General features: G+C 42.6%; 1 protein-coding gene across 7 annotated transcripts in view; it reads right to left on the reverse strand.

Annotated features, from left to right (window-relative positions):
* Window positions 1–15,410, reverse strand: part of JAM2 (junctional adhesion molecule 2) — an 80,539-nt gene extending 65,129 nt beyond the window's left edge. For all 7 annotated transcript variants that reach the window (XM_060416204.1, XM_060416203.1, XM_060416191.1 and 4 more), the window contains exon 1: window positions 14,763–15,410. Coding sequence is in view for 6 of the 7 variants with exons in the window: in XM_060416203.1 (XP_060272186.1) it covers window positions 14,763–14,829 (67 nt within the window). In the remaining variant the exon portion in view is untranslated. The remainder of the gene's footprint in view (window positions 1–14,762) is intronic.
* Between the last annotated feature and the right edge of the window lie 1,538 nt (window positions 15,411–16,948).

The raw sequence follows: 16,948 nt of genomic DNA on the forward strand, positions 1-16,948 counted from the left end.
CAGCCCAACAAGTGCTGTAGAGAAGCAGCTACATGGCAAGAGCACCAGGATTATAACCAGCAGGAGACTCCGGCTCTGAAGAATGGATGGGCTGGAAAGACTTAAAAGAAGAGGTCAGGGATTCTGGAGTTAGACCTTTAGAGGGCAATTGCGTTTGGCAACATGGAGAACATTTGGACAAGGACAACAATGGTAGCAAAGATGTGCCTTGGAAAGGAGAAACATCTAACAAGGTAAAATGGCACAGAGGTTCACTCCCATACACACACTTACAGGCACTTCGGCACAAACACAAAAGAACCTGACTTCTTCTGGCACCAAAAACATTATATGGAGTCAAAGTACAAAGATCCCACAACTCCAATCAGTTTGTATAAAACTTTTATCATATTTTTATGGAATAGCTCACTGTGCTTAGATTATTGGATTAAATAATGGAATAATTAGTTCAGTTCAGTGGCTCAGTCGTGTCTGACTCTTTGCAACCCCATAAATCGCAGCACGCCAGGCCTCCCTGTCCATCACCAATTCCCAGAGTTTACTCAAACTCATCTCCATCGAGTCAGTGATGCCATCCAACCATCTCACCCTCTGTTGTCCCCTTCTCCTCCTGCCTTCAATCTTTCCCAGCATCAGGGTCTTTACCAGCGACCAGTAATTACATTACTGGATTAAACAGATCAGTGTTTGTTTACACTTGAGTCACCGTTTATTTCATGGCGTCCATTCTACTTCTGATTAAAATCCATTCCTATTTTAAAGTGCCTCTAGAGGGTTTTTTTAAAACATAAACACAATCCTCTCTTTTCAAATTTAGCACTTTTCCAGTAGTTTACCGTGTTCCCATTTTGTTTATGGTCATTACTTCTTTGGTCTCTTTTAAAAATAGCAGCAGCTCGCACTTGTCTGTAAATCTTAGCTGGAGCTGGTGTCTCCGCCCTGTCTGGGTGTCAGCCCTTACTCTCTTCTTTGGATTTTTGGTGCCTCCTTGGAATTCCTCTCTTTCTAGTTTTGATCACTTGTGTGGGAGTTTATTTCCCTCTGTTGTGTTATATCACTTGATTTCACTACTTCTATTTAGTGATTTTACCTAGAAGATCATCCTTATTGCATCTTGGCATAAGGGTTTTTTTTTTTGGTTACAAAAAAGTATTGTTCTGTTTGTTTTTTAAAAATTAGTTTATATTGGAGTATAGTTACTTTACAATGCTGCTATGTTAGTTTCTGCTATACAGCAAAATGAATCAGCCACACATATACATATACCCCCTCCCTTTTGGACTTCCTACCCATTCAGGTCACCACAGACCATTGAGGAGAGTTCCCTGTGGTACACAGGAGATTCTCATTAGTTCTACTAATGAACTATTTTATAGTACAGTATCAATAGTGTATATGTGTCAGTACTAATCTTCCAATTCCTCCCACATGCTCACCAACTGGCCCTCTCTTCTCTCGCCAGCAACTTAGTGAAAGTCGCTCAGTCATGTCCGGTTCTTTTCAACCCCATGGACTATACAGTCCACGGAATTCTCCAGGCCAGAATACTGGAGTGGGTAGCCTTTCCCTTCTCCAGGGGATCTTCCCAACCCAGGGATCGAACTCATGTCTCCTGCATTGCAGACAGATTCTTTACCAGCTGGATCACAAGGGAAGCCCAAGAATACTGGAGTGGGTAGCCTATCCCTTCTGCAGCGGATCTTCCCAACCCAGGAATCAAACTGGGGTCTCCTGAACTGCAGGCGGATTCTTTACCAACAGAGCTATCGGTTTTTTAAAATGTCTCTTCAATATGTTATCACGATTCCCATTTGGCAACCTAGCTTTGGGTTGCGGTTTCATGCGACGTCACTTCAGTCATGTCCAACTCTTTGCGACCCCACAGAGAGACCCCCTGCCAGGCTCCTCTATTCATGGGACTCTCCAGACAAGAATACTGGAGTGGCTTGCCATGCCCTCCTTCAGGGGATCTTCTAGACCCAGGGATTGAACCGAAGTCTCCTACACTGCAGCAGGCAAGTTCTTTACCATTAGGGCCACCTGGGAAGCCCAGGCTGTGGCTTTAGTTACAAGTAAAGCTAGAATTTTGTAGGACAGCACAGAATACTATACATAATATGATATGATTTGTTGGAACATGCAGAACATTAAGCATAGTAAAATTTGATTTTTAAAGAAATGCTACAAGTATGCTCAGATATGCTGGAACTACATTTCCCCTTTTAGTTTTTCTGGAATCATATGCAACAAACTTACGAGTGGGCTACATAGTTGATGAGGAAGTAGAGAAAAGAGAAGTCTTGTACACTATTGTTAAGAATGGCCATTGGTACAGTCACTGTGAAAAACAGCATGGAGGTTCCTTAAAAAACTAAATACAGTGCTATCCTGTAACCCACCAATTCCACTTCAGGGTATGTATCTGAAGAAACAAAAACACTAATTCGAAAAGATACATGCACACCAATGTTCACAGCCGCACTATTTGCAACAGCCAAGATACAGAAGCAACCTAGGTGTCTATTAACAGATGAATGGATAAAGATGTGGAATGTGTATACACATGATGGAATATTACTCAGCCATAAAAAGAGAATGAAATGTCATCATTTGCAACTACAGGGGTGGACTTGGAGGGTATTATGATTAGTGAAATAAACAGAGAAAGACAATTACTGTAGGACATCACAGATACGCTATCTAAAAAAATAAAGCAAACTCGTGAGTATAACAAAAAAGAAACAGACTCACAGGTATAGAGAACAAACACCAGAGGAGGGAGGTGGTTGCTAGAGGAGGGAGTGACAGAAAGGGACAAGATGGAGTAGGAGATTAAGAGGTACAAACTCCTGAGTGTAAAATAAACAAGCCACAAGGGTATAGTGCACAGCACAGGGAATACAGCCAATATGGCATAGTAACTATAAATGGAATATAACTTTTAAAAATTGTGACTGTTGTACACCTGAAACTTTTAAAATATTGTACACCAACTGTACCTCAATTAGAATAGTAAATAAAGAAAGGGGAATGGAATAGAAGTCAAAAGGACTGGAAAATAACACTTATTTGTCATTTGACAATTTTTCTGTGATATTTGAATTCATCACATATATAAATTTTGTCAAACATGTAAGTAAGTGCATTTAACAGTGATCTACTTTCGGCTTTGGTTACGTATATCATAAAGCAAAGAGAAAATTTTTACAGTGTGAGGAAAGCTAAAACTGAAGACAGCCAGGGACTATTTTGACAAGATGTAAGCCAGCAAACTGGAAACGCTTTGCATAAGGGAGAGAGGCCAGCAAGGCTTCCTCACTCTGCATAAAGACAAATTTGTCCCAAACCGTCCCTGTAAGATATTTTAAAAACTAAAACAAAACAGATTTTCCAACGAAACAAAATCCTGATGCCGAAGATATATGAGAGACAGAGAAAGAAGACTGTTCAGTTAAGGCTGAAAACTCATGTCTATTATACTCACGGGGATTCTTGCTCAGCACTTTTTGAGTCCAGACAGGGGACAGCTAAGAGAGTAGCTATTTTTTAAATCATTTAATCATTCAAGAGCACTGTATTTATTCACGTATAGTGCACTCTTGCATGTTTCCCCACTTCCAGTTTCTTGAAGGAAATATTTGACATTTTTTTCCACAAAGTTTCTTTCCCATTGGGCTATTAATAATGTTAACAAAAGCAGGAGAACCTCTGAAGATTTAAAGAAAGCAGCTGGACAGGCATAAATGACCCCTGTTTACTTAAAGTGAAGTGTTTACCTCTATTCAACAGTTTTAGGGAATTTCCAGGAGTTAAAGTATGCTTTGAATCAGGACTCTTCAAATTCTACCCCTTAGAACATTACAGAGTTCTGCAGGAGCTGTTTCCTAAAAATGTTCTTTACATCGTTATTTTTTGATTGACACATGGTTGACTTATAATGTTGTGTTAGTTTCAGGTATACAACAAAGTGAACATATCTACATCTATTCTTTTTCAGATTCTTTTCCATTATAGGTTATTACAAGATACTGAATACAGTTCCCTGTGTTATATGGTGGGTCCTTGTTTATTTTTTATATAGCAGTGTGTATCTATTAATACCAAACTCCTAATTTATCCCTCCCCATCCTTCCCTTTTAGTAACCATAAGTTTGTTTTCTATGTCTGTGAGTCTATTTCTGTTTTGTAAATTTAGGATTCCACATACAACTGATATTCTATGATATTTATCTTTCTCTGTCTGACTTCATTTAGTATAATAATCCCTAAGGTCCATTCATGTTGCTGCAAATGTCATTATTTCATTCTTTTTACGGCTCAGTAATATTTCATTGCATGTATGGACCATCTCATCTTTGTCCGTTTGCCTGTCAATGGATGTTTTGATTGCTTCCATGTCCTGGCTCTTATAAACAATGCTGCAGTGAACAAATGCGGCGTGTATTTCTTTTCAAATTAGAGTTTGTCTTTTCCTGATCTATGCCCAATAGTGGGACTGCTGGTAGTTCTATATTTTTTTAAGGAACCTCCGTACTGTTCTCCACAGTGACTCCACCAAATTGCATTCCCACCAGCAATGGAGGAGGGTTCCATTTCAGGGAGTAGCTCTTGACCTACTTCATAGGTTCAGGATACGGTTTTGCTTCTCTGCTCATAAAACATAGGAAAATCCAAACTGCAGAACATTTCTGATCTACTTACTGGTTTGAAGATTCTGAGTAGGGTTTTGTGGTTCGGCCGGCAGTCCTTCGTTTGGACACACACATCCTCCCTCTCTCTGTCTCTCTCTGTCTCTCTCTCTGTCTCTCTCTGTGTCTCCCTCTCTGTCTCTCATGCAGACACTCACCCTCTTAGTAATACAGAAAGCCATTCTTCTTCCCATCACATTTGATCAAATCACCCTTCTAAGGGTGGTAACTTGGGGAAACTCTAAAAATACTTAAAAAAAAATCCTAATGGGAGACAAACTCAGGCAGTGGAAAAGAGAACAACATTGAAAGAAGAGACATATTCCTGGTAACCCAAGGAGCTACTGTTTTATGTTTATACATAAACATGTATATATGTTTATGTTTATACAAACTGAACAAAAGTTGGAAACACCTGCAGTATACATGATTTTTTTTTCAATCCCTTAAAAACCAAAGAGCAGTTTTCTTCAAATCCCTTATTCAGTTGAATAAACTACATTTCAAATAATCAAACCATTTTCTGGGGGTACCTGTACATGGTTAACAATATATGATTGTGTATGTATATATTTCAGTAAACGACATAAAAGACATACTTAGGACCTTCGCTGATGGCTCAGTGATGAATTCACCTGCCAAGGCAGGAGACATGAGTTCAATCCCTCATCAGAGATGATGCCGTATGCTGCAGGGCAACTAAGCCCCTGCACCACAAGTACTGACCCTGTGCTCTAGAGCCGGGAGGCACAACTACGGAAGCCCACTCACCCTAGAGCCCTTGCTCTGCGACAAGGAAACTCTCGTTGCCATGGCAACGAGAAGTTTTATGCACCGCAACTCGAGAAAAGTTCAAGCAGCAACAAAGACTCAGCACAACCAGCTATACAGATAAATACTTTTTAAAAAAGACATACTTGGCAAGTAATTGTCTGGACCACTCTGACTGCATCCAACTGGTCTCCCCACTTCAACTCCCCACCTACCCTATTCTGCCCATTCTTCATCTTCCACCCACTGTGTTCTCTTTCTGAAATGCAAATCTGACTGGCATTCAGTGTTCAAAAGCCTTTGCTGGCTTCTCCTTGCTATAAATTCAAAATCCTAAATGTGTGCATCCACCTCCACCTGCTGCCTCCCACCTCGCTGCTGTCCACACTCTGGCCCTACGCGACTTCTTTTATTCTTCCGCCCTCTTTCTTCTCACTCTCCCCCAAGGACACCTGTGCATGTATGTCGTTGGCTCTATTGGTCTCTTCCATCGTCTTTACCCAGTTACAGTAGGACTCTTCATAGATATAGAGATGAATGTGTGTGTGTTTTGTAATAAAACTTTAAAAAATATTCCAATTTATTTTTACATTTTAAAGTTTTTATCTAGTTATTTTACTTTATTCTTTTTTTTAGCCATGATGTGCAGCATGGAGCATCTTAATTCCCTGACCAAGGATCAAAGCTTTGCCCCCTGCAATGACAGCACAGAGTCTTAACCACTGAACCACCAGGGAAGCCCTTAAAATAAATTCTTAAAATAATGAAAGTAAATGAAACTTACTGCTTCACTCAAAGCTGTTTAAACTAGTAAAATGCTTATGAAACAGCATAGTTTTTGTCTATGACTCTGAAAAATGTCAGAAATCCATTATGAGTGATAATATGAATGCTTAACTTCATGGCCCCCCAAATTTAACAGTAATAACAGTAACTGTTTTTTAAGTGCGTTACACGTGTGGACATGTTTCTTTCTCCCTCATCCTCTATGAGGTTATCGGTACTGTTATTGGAATTATCACTGTTACAGATGGGTCAGCTGACGCACAAAAAGTCAAGTGAACTTGTACAAGGTCAAAGAGCTAGTAAACGAACAGAGCTCAGCATTACAGTACACGCTCTTTACCAGTACACTTGGCCGTCTGAAATACAGCCCCCAAAATGCAAATATATAAGCAGCAATATAATTTAAAGGGGCTTTCCTGATGGCTCAGTTGGTAAAGAATCTGCCTGCAATGCAGGAGACCCCACTTTGATTCCTGGGTTGGGAAAATCCACTGGAGAAGGCATAGGCTACCCGCTCCAGTATTCTTGGGGTTCCCTTGTGGCTCAGCTGGTGAAGAATCTGCCTGCAATGTGGGATGCCTAGGTTCGATCCCTGGGTTGGGAAGATCCCCTGGAGAAGGGGAAGGCTACCCACTCCAGTATTCTGCCTTGGAGAATTCCATGAACTGAATAGTCCATGGGGTTGCAAACAGTCTCAAAGAGTACATGCTCTTTACTAGTACACTATGCCATCTGAAATACAACTCCCAAAATGCAAATATAGAAGCAGCAATATAATTGAAAAGGAAGAGTTATGGTTGTTCCATAGGTTCTAGAATGTTCTTGGCCACAGCACTGATTTCACACATCCTGATTTTGGTTGGTGTGGTAGAGAGAATAATGGCCCCTCAAAAGGCGTCCACAGCCTAAATCCAGAAACCTATAAATATGTTACTTTACTTGGTAAATAGGAAATAAGGTTGTAGATGGAATTAGTCACTAACTAGCTGCCCTTGAGATGAGTAGATTATTCTAGATTTCCCAGGAGGGCCTGATATAATTTTAAGGATCCTTTTAAGTGGAAGGGGCTTCCCAGATGGCACAGTGGTAAAGAAACTGCCTGCCAATGCAGGAGATGCAGGAGACTCGAGTTCGACCCCTGGGTTGGGAAGATCTTCTGGAGTAGGAAATGGCAACCTGTTTCAGCATTCTTGCCTGGAAAAGTCCATGGACAGAGGAGCCTGGTGGGCTACAGTCCAGGAGGCCACAAGCTGAGCGACTGAGCACGCACACACATAAATGGAAGAAGGAGGCAGAAGAGAGAGAACCAGAGATGTGGCGGCCTGGCATTGCTGGCTTTGTATCTGGAGGAATGGGGCCATGGCTTGCCTCTAGAAGCTAGAAAAGGCACAGAAACAGGTTCTCTCTAGAAACTCTGGAAGGAGCACTACCTCTTCCATACCTTGATTTTAGCCCAGGGAGACTTATTTCATACTTCTGACCTCTAGAACTTTAAGATAAAAAGTTCATGTTGTATTAAATGTATGATAATTTATTTTTGTGGCAATAAGAAACTAATATAGTTAGGCTGTTTTTCTGAGTTCTGACCTCAGAAACAACTTCCAAGAAACTAGTGCCCAGTTTTAAGTTTTCTGTTTTTGCCAGAGAAAGCACTTGACCCAAATTCTGATTCCTCTTTTCCACCCTCCCCCTTATCTTCTTCAAAACATCAGTCTGGCAATACAGGTAGCCTGGAGTATTGGCTCAGCGGTGCTGTCACTACATTGCTGAGATGTAAAGAAATGTTATTGTAATATTCCATTGTGTATATGTACCACAGCTTTCTTATCCATTCATCTGCTGATGGACATCTAGGTTGTTTCCATGTCCTGGCTATTATAAACAGTGCTGCGATGAACATTGGGGTACATGTGTCTCTTTCAATTCTGGTTTCCTTGGTGTGTATGCCCAGCAGTGGGATTGCTGGGTCATAAGGTAGTTCTATTTACAAATTTTTAAGGAATCTCCACACTGTTCTCCATAGTGGTTGTACTAGTTTGCATTCCCACCAACAATGTAGGAGTGTTCCCTTTTCTCCACACCCTCTCCAGCATTTATTGCTTGCAGATTTTTGGATCGCAGACATTCTGACTGGTGTGAAGTGGTACCTCATTGTGGTTTTGATTTGCATTTCTCTAATAATGAGTGATTTGAGCATCTTTTCATGTGTTTGTTAGCCATCCGTATGTCTTCTTTGGAGAAATGTCTATTTAGTTCTTCGGCCCATTTTTTGATTGGGTTGTTTATTTTTCTGGAATTGAGCTGCAAGAGTTGCTTGTATATTTTTGAGATTAGTTGTTTGTCAGTTGCTTCATTTGCTATTATTTTCTCCCATTCAGAAGGCTGTCTTTTCACCTTGCTTATATTTTCCTTTGTTGTGCAAAAGCTTTTAATTTTAATTAGATCCCATTTGTTTATTTTCGCTCTTATTTCCAGAATTCTGGGTGGTGGATCATAGAGGATCCTGCTGTGATTTATGTCTGAGAGTGTTTTGCCTATGTTCTCCTCTAGGAGTTTTATAGTTTCTGGCCTTACATTTAGATCTTTAATCCATTTTGAGTTTATTTTTGTGTGCGATGTTAGAAAGTGATCTAATTTCATTCTTTTACAAGTGGCTGACCAGTTTTCCCAGCACCACTTGTTAAAGAGATTGTCTTTAATCCATTGTATATTCTTGCCTCCTTTTGAGGCAAGATAAGGTGAAGATAAGGTGTCCATATGTCTGTGGATTTATCTCTGGGCTTTCTATTTTGTTCCACTGATCTGTATGTCTGTCTCTGTGCCAGTACCATACTGTCTTGATGGCTGTGGCTTTGTAGTAGAGCCTGAAGTCAGGCAAGTTGATTCCTCCAGTTCCATTCTTCTTTCTCAAGATTGCTTTGGCTATTCGAGGTTTTTGTATTTCCATACAAATCTTGAAATTATTTGACTCAGCCGTTAAAAAGAATTCATTTGAATCAGTTCTGATGAGATGGATGAAACTGGAGCCTATTATACAGAGTGAAGTAAGCCAGAAAGAAAAACACCAATACAGTATACTAACACATATATATGGAATTTAGAAAGATGGCAATGACGACCCTGTATGCAAGACAGCAAAAAAGACACAGATGTGTATAACAGACTTTTGGACTCAGAGGGAGAGGGAGAGGGTGGGATGATTTGGGAGAACGGCATTGTAACATGTATACTATCATGTAAGAATCGAATCGCCAGTCTATGTCAGACGCAGGATACAGCATGCTTGGGGCTGGTGCACGGTGATGACCCACAGAGAAGTTATGGGGAGGGAGGTGGGAGGGGGGGTTCATGTTTGGGAACGCATGTACACCCGTGGTGGATTCATGTCAATGTATGGCAAAACCAATACAGTATTGTAAAGTAAAATAAAGTAAAAATAAAAATTTTGAAAAAATAAAAATAATTTTTAAAAAAGAAATGTTATTGTAAACAATGGCTTTTATAGATTTCTGCTGGTGTGACTTTAACAAACACAGCAGCTCTTGCCTCTGTGGTCTAATACATCTTCTCCACCAAAGAGACCCACTGGAGGAAGCTGGTGTGATAGAAACCATGGGCAGAGCACATACATGTGCATTCATACGGGCTCCTCTTCTTGAGCTGCTCCTGAAAGGGACAGTGAAGGTCACTCAGTTGTGTGCAATTCTTTGTGACCCTGTGGACCTCTCCAGGCCAGAATACTGGAGTGGGTAGCCTTCCCCTTCTCCAGGGGATCTTCCCGATCCAGGGATCCAACCCAGGTCTCCCGTATTGCAGGCAGATTCTTTACCAGCTGAGCCACAAGGGAAGCCCAAGAATACTGGAGTGGATAGCCTATCCCTTCTCCAGCGGATCTTCCAGATCCAGGAATCGAACTGGGGTCTCCTGCATTGCAGGCAGATTCTTTACCAACTGAGCTATGAGGAAAGCCCTAGGGAGGGATAAATGAGTGTCCTCAGCCATAGGGAACTCAATGTTCTCTTTACACTGACATTTTTGCTTTTGACTTCTCCCTTTCTAATGTCGTTTGTTACAATACTGAAATGGTTATCAGGTCTACCAGCAAGCCCAATATGGCCTTTGCATTCATCTTGACTATGCCAAGGTGGAACAAGTTCTCCTCGGCAAACTGATTATGATGTTTTGTTCTTAGCAATGTTGACAGAGGGCAGAATTTTCCTGGCACTGGTTTCCTGGAGTGCTGTTTTGGGTCAGTTCCATCATAAAAACAGAACCTTATAATTTTGCAGAAGATACAAACCTCTCTCTCCCTCCACTGTCCTATCAGTTGGTAAGAGATTAGAGACTCAGACCAAGTTGCCTGGCTTGGGTTCCAGTTTAGATCTGAGGACCATCTTCTACTAGCTGTGTAGAGTCAAGAACAGCACACTGCTCTCATTCACATTCAACTCCTTGTCTTAATCGTTTCCTCAGAGAACTCTGACATCTCACCTCGTTGGAATAAATTAGAGCTTAATGATTTATAATGCAATCATTAATTCTATCCATATATTTCTTCCACTCACTCCATATCCCTTCCCATTTAATTGATGTATATTTATATACCATTAACCAAGCACTTTGCTCAGCACTGGACATATTGTGGTGAGCAAACATCAAGAAATGTCTTCCCTCATGGAGCTTCCATTTTAGTGGGAAAGAAAAATATAATTCAACTAAATGCACAAATAAACGTCTATTTATCAACAGGTACACTGAAATTAAAATTTAAAAAACAGCAATGACAACAAAAATCAATCCTCCTGACTACCAAAAAAGAAACAAATACTGACAGACAGAAGTAAAAGGAAAGAATGGGAATGAGCAAGATATTATGCAGAATAGGGCTGAGACAAAAGAGTGGTACAGTCATATCTGTGATGAATATAAAGAAGCTGAATATATAAACACAGCATAAGGAATCCACTATCTTTTCTTGAATGAAGGTAGCAAAAAAGGGTCAAGTACTCGAGAAAATGAAAGGAGTGAAGGCCAGTTATCTATGGAACAAATTCTCTGATATTCAAATCTCAGTTTCATCTCTTTCCAGCCTAAGAAAGTGAGCTTAGACAAGTAATTTAGCTTTTCTGAGCTTTTCTATAAGTTGAAGATATGTTCTATCTCACGCATTTGTTGAGAACTTAAAAAGAGAGCATATACAAGGAAGTCCTAGGAACAGTGTTGCTGTTCCTTCAGTACAGATTTAGCCTTCAGTACAGTTTTGGGGTCCTTCCCTGTTGGCTCAGGGTTAAAGAAACTGCCTGCCAATTCAGGAGTCATGGGTTCGATCCCTGGGTCAAGAAGATCCCCTGGAGAAGGAAATGGCAACCAGCTCCAGTATCCTTGCCTGGGAAATCCCATGGACAGAGGAGCCTGGCAGGCTACAGTCCATGGGGTCGAAAAGAGTTGGACAAAACTTATCAACTGAACAACAACAATAGTTTTTGAATCTGGAGGTGAAACCTGAGTCAAAAAATCATAAATAGGATAGTGGAGTGAAACTTAGTCTCAAAGAACATTCTTATTTTTTTCAACAACATTCTAAAAGCAATGAGTGTACATAGTACCAGATCTCAGTTTCTAATGCCGTTCTCCAATCCAGGAACCAGGGATCCCTGGAGCAATGGCTAATTCTGGAACTGAAGCAGAAAATGTATAGGATCAGCCTGGAGCATTTTGTGGTACTAGAAAGAAAGAAAGTGCTAAAAACAAACAAACAAAAACACACACATACACAAGGATGAAGGGATGTCAAAGGGATATAGGAACCAATTTAAAGAACTCTCAATGGCCAAAGTTGGACAATTTAGATTGTAAAAAAATAAATAAAATACTACTGGACTATACCAGGTTCAATGCATGAGACAGGGTGCTCAGGGCTGGTACACTGGGCTGACTCAGAGGGATGGGATGGGGAGACAGGTGGGAGGGGGGTTCAGGATGGGGAACACATGTACACCCATGGCTGATTCATGTCAATGTATGGCAAAACCACTACAATATTATAAAGCAATTAGCCTCCAATTAAAATAAATAAACTTTTTAAAAAACTACTGGATTATAATCCAAAGTGCAAAATAAATATTGATAAGCCTATACTGATGTAAAAATGAATGGATGAATGAATGGAGGAAGGGGGAGAGACACATCTTTCAAGCAGAATTTATTATGGAGCTACTCCACTCTCAAGGAAGTAGAATATAACTCTTCTTCCTTAGGTGTGGGTTGCACATAGTGACTTCCTTCCAAAAAATACAGTAAGGAAGTGGGGTGAGGGGAAGTTAACCTATATCATGTATTACCTCAGCCAGGTGATTGATAAAGGTTAACTCCAACAGTGATGTCATGTTCCCAGGATGTACCCTTGATATGATGTGATGCAAATCATACTTTACCTCGGATATCTTCCTCCCACAACCCATAAACCCAGTCTAGTCATAAGGAAAGTGTCAGAGAAATACCAGTTGAGGGACATTCTACAGAATATTTCACCAATACTCCTCAAACATGTTAAGGTAACAAAAAACACAAGGGAAGTCTGAGAAACTGCCACAGCTAAGAGGAGCCTAAGAACACAAGACTACTAAATGTACTGTGGTGTCCTCGAGGGGCTCCTGGAACAGAAAGGGACACTAGGGAAGAATGAAGAAAGTCTGAATAAAGTGTGGACTTCGGTTCATAACAACGTATCAATACAGATTCTGTAACTGTGTAACTGATTCTGTAACACTAATGTAAAATATTAATAATAGGGAGAAGTGGGTGCGGTCTCTAGGGGAATTCCCTATACCACCTTTGCAATTTTTCTTTAAGTCTAAACTACTGTAAAATTTTAAAACAAAATAAAACATTCTTGCAATACCAGGCCTTTGGCATCCCAGGAACAATACAAAAAAGATCCCTGCACACTTTCAAATTAATCCCCTATAGGAGTCAGGATTAGACAGGCCAATGTGTTAGCTTTACTCAAAGCTTGTAAAAGAGCTCATTTTGCTTATTCATCTAAGCCTGTGTTTGTCTCTGGGTTATTTCTTGACTCCAATTTCAAATTTAGGGTGTACTGTTTCTATTTTGATTACTGTATAGGAATACCAGAGTAAAACCATTTTCTCTGTTTTTAATTACTGATCATTCTAAAGTCAGTTCTTTGACTTGAAATTTAAGACTGTCAGTGAAATATATAATTATCCTGGTGGTTTTGTTACAATTCCTCCAGCCTGGCTCTTTGTTGACTTTTGGCATTAGTGATTTTTCTCTCTGTGTGCTCAACATGACACCAATTGATATCTCAAAATCGCATGATGGTTTTATTGTGAAGCTTTGACTTTCTGGTTTGATTTTCTATATGTAAGTCAGACATGTCCCTTCACTGAGACAACTTGCACCTTCTTCCCCAATAAGAGACAAAAACACATCAGGTTGAGCTGAGCAACTCAGGCAATGAGGGTGTGAGATTAAAGTCATTATATTATGTTATTAAACACTCATCCTGCAGGTTATTTTAAGTATTCTATTACCAGAACTTGAACAGCAACAATAATAATCCATCCCATTAAAAATAAATAAAAGGACACGAAAGAGAAAGAAAAACCAAAAAAGGAAAAACCGAAGAAAACGGAAAACTTCGTTGCCTAAGTGCTTAAGATCTATTGCAATTTCCTCCATTTTTCTAAAAAGTTAACGGGAGGAAAACAAAATAATAGGAGATATTGCCAGGATTTTAAATCTTATGAGCCCAGGATCCATAACAATCCTGTTTAGAACCATCCTGTGAAATTGGCTTTGGGACGTCCCCCCCGCCACTCGATCATCCAGCTTCTGTAACTTTCTAACAACCATCCCGTTGGAAGTCCCCTGAGGACACAGCAGCTGACCGGGCCGCTCAGACCAGACTTCTCTAACCGAATGAAGATGTGCAGGTGGAGTGGATAAAAGTAATTCTATTTCAGCAGCCAGGAATTCTCCCCCCCTCCCCACGCGCCCCCAAAGTGCACTGTATATTACCGCCACAAATGGGACCTTCAGACGCCAAGAAAACTCTAACACTGCCCCCAGCTCTGGTACTTAGAGTGTGGCCGGCCCCTGCCTCCGAGTGATGATGCCATCTTGGGATCTTAGCATCTCGTAAGGAGTTAGAGAGTTCTGCATTCTGTTCACGTCCCTGTGTCTAAAAACTTAACCCAACTTTTCCAGAATATGAGAACCTGCTGGTGTGGACCCTTAATTTTCTCTAACTAGTTCAAATCAGATACTATTTAGAATAAACAGAAGACCTCCGAACTCCCCCCCTACCCCCGCCCCAGCAGGCACCCCAAATTCTGGGCTCCCTGGGTGTGAAATCAGTTGCCCCGAGGCAGACCTTTCCGTTCGAGGTCCCGGGGACAGTCCTCCGCCAGGACCAGGTCTAGGGGCTGAAGACTGGGGGAAGCTGGTCTCAGCAGGACTGGGTGGGAGGGTAGAGGTACCCCAGCAACTTACAGTCCAGGACGACCACCAGGTAGCGCAGCAGGAGGAGCAGGAGGTGGTGGCGGCTCCTCCTCGCCATCTTCGTGGGGGTCGGGAGCTGGCGGCTCCTCGGAAGCTGAGGGTCCCGGCGGCGGGAGCGCGGGAGGCCGGCCGGGGGGTGGTGGCGGCGGTCGCCGGGCTCCTCGCGGCGGGAGGGGAGAGCGGCGCGCAGCGGAGCGGAGGGGCGGGCCCCGATGGGGTGTCAGTTTCCCCTTCCAGGGGCGCCCGCTCCGCGCGCAGCCCAGAGGCGGTTCTGGTGGAGCCCGGGGCCTGCGGGGGTCTGGGCGCTTCTGTTTTGGAGGGGCGCGGGGAGAGGTAGGGAGGCGGAGGGAGCCGGACGCGACGCCGGCTGGCTGCTAATGAGGGGGCCGGCGGAGGCAGGCGAGGAGCGGAAGGGAAGCCCTGGCGGGGCGTCCCCCGCCCCGCGCCGCCGAGATTGATCGGCTTTGTGTCGGGTCCCGGCGCGGGGCTGCCAGCTGTCCCCGGGGCGCGGAGCCCGGGCGCGGGAGGCGCTGGCCGCGGGCGCGGGGGTGGGGCGCGGCGGAGGTTTGCGGGGGGTGGGGGTGCTCCGCCCGCCGCGCTCAGACTCCCCGCTCACCCTCCTTGGCACCAAACTTCTTTGGAGGGGGTACTGCGGTTTCAGCCTAGGGGTGGGGATTTGGGAAAAATTTCTGGCCAACCCGCGAAGCTGAGCGGGGAGGTGCTCCGGCTACAAGGGGTTCGCCGGCTCCGCCTTGGAGGCTAAGGCGGAGGCGATGCGGGGAGGGGCGGGGCGGTGAGCGGGTAAAAAAAAAATCAATCAAGACGAGCTGGCAGGCAGGACTGAGATTTTAGTAATCGTCTTGGCCTCGTCTCAGTGGAAGCTTTGTGCTTCTTGGAGGCTGAGGGTGTGTTTTGTGTTCTTTGCCTTTGCCGTGTCAGAGTTAGAAGTTCATCTAACGGTGTGAAATATTTATCATGTTTCTTTGCAGTTATATAACTGCCGCCTGTGGAGTTTTCCACATGTTAAAACTCTACAGCTGCCCTTTGTCAGGTTTATTTTTGGTCTACAGTGCTTTTTAAAAGGGAGACCCATTATGCATGCTCTGTTGGGTGTTTTTAAATTGACCTGCACTTGTAGTGTTCAGGGTACAAGGGCTAAACAGGCAATTTTTCTATTTCCTCTCAGGGACCAGAAATGTCTGATGCATTCAACAATATTGACAGGTCAGTATTCCCAAGAGAAGAAATTGTTACACTTGTTGCTTTTTTTTTTTTTTTTAACGTAGAATAACGAATAAAGTTCTGTATAGAAGACAGTTGATTTAGTGGTGTGCACACGAAGAATCGAGTTAGCTCAGGGACAAAGGCAACCAGAGTTGAGATATGCAGAGCTGTGAGGAATGAGGCATCTCTGCTGTTTCCTCGGTGACGGTGATGGAAGCTTAATGCCCATGGCGGGAGAGGGGCAAAGGACCCAGAAAGGAAAGTCAAAGTGGCGAAAATGTGAGAGCCATACTCCAGTCAAGCAAAGAAAAACAGGCTCGTGCCCATTTTTCTGGGCAGTAACAGAAAAGATGCGATGTTTTACAAGAAAATTTGTTGGCACCCTCTTTTCTCATTCTTGCCACAACTGTCTCTTTTGCCCCTCCCTAAAGATACACACACCAAAAAAGGAATCCTTTTTTTTTTTTTTAAAGAAATGCTGTCACCTCCTGTGTGAATAATTGATTAATTCAGTTCTCTGTCATCCAGTCAAATGAAAGTCACTCACTCGTGTCGGACTCTTTGTCACCCTGTATACTGTATGATGCCAGGTTCCTCTGTCCAGGGGATTCTCCAGGCAAGAATATTGGATTGGGTTGCCATACCTTCCTCCAAGGGATCTTCTCAGAGGGAATCTTCCTGACCCAGGGATGGAATCAAGGTCTCCTGCACTGCAGGCAGATTCTTCACCATCTGAGCCACCAGGGAAGCCCCAGTCACCCCCAGTCAAGACATTTATCAGATAGCTACATTGATGCTGGTGGACAGTGAACAAGATCAAGCCTTTGGTGCTAATGAACTCAGTCTTAAGGAAAGAAAGTCCCAAGACTATAAAGTGAGTCCCATCTGGGAAGACCTCTAATACCACATCATGTGTCCCCTGGGAGAAAATAGTAACAGTTTCTTATTGAGTG

Source organism: Ovis aries, chromosome 1, assembly GCF_016772045.2.
Source record: "Ovis aries strain OAR_USU_Benz2616 breed Rambouillet chromosome 1, ARS-UI_Ramb_v3.0, whole genome shotgun sequence".
In the NCBI taxonomy this organism is placed as follows: Eukaryota; Metazoa; Chordata; class Mammalia; order Artiodactyla; family Bovidae; genus Ovis; species Ovis aries.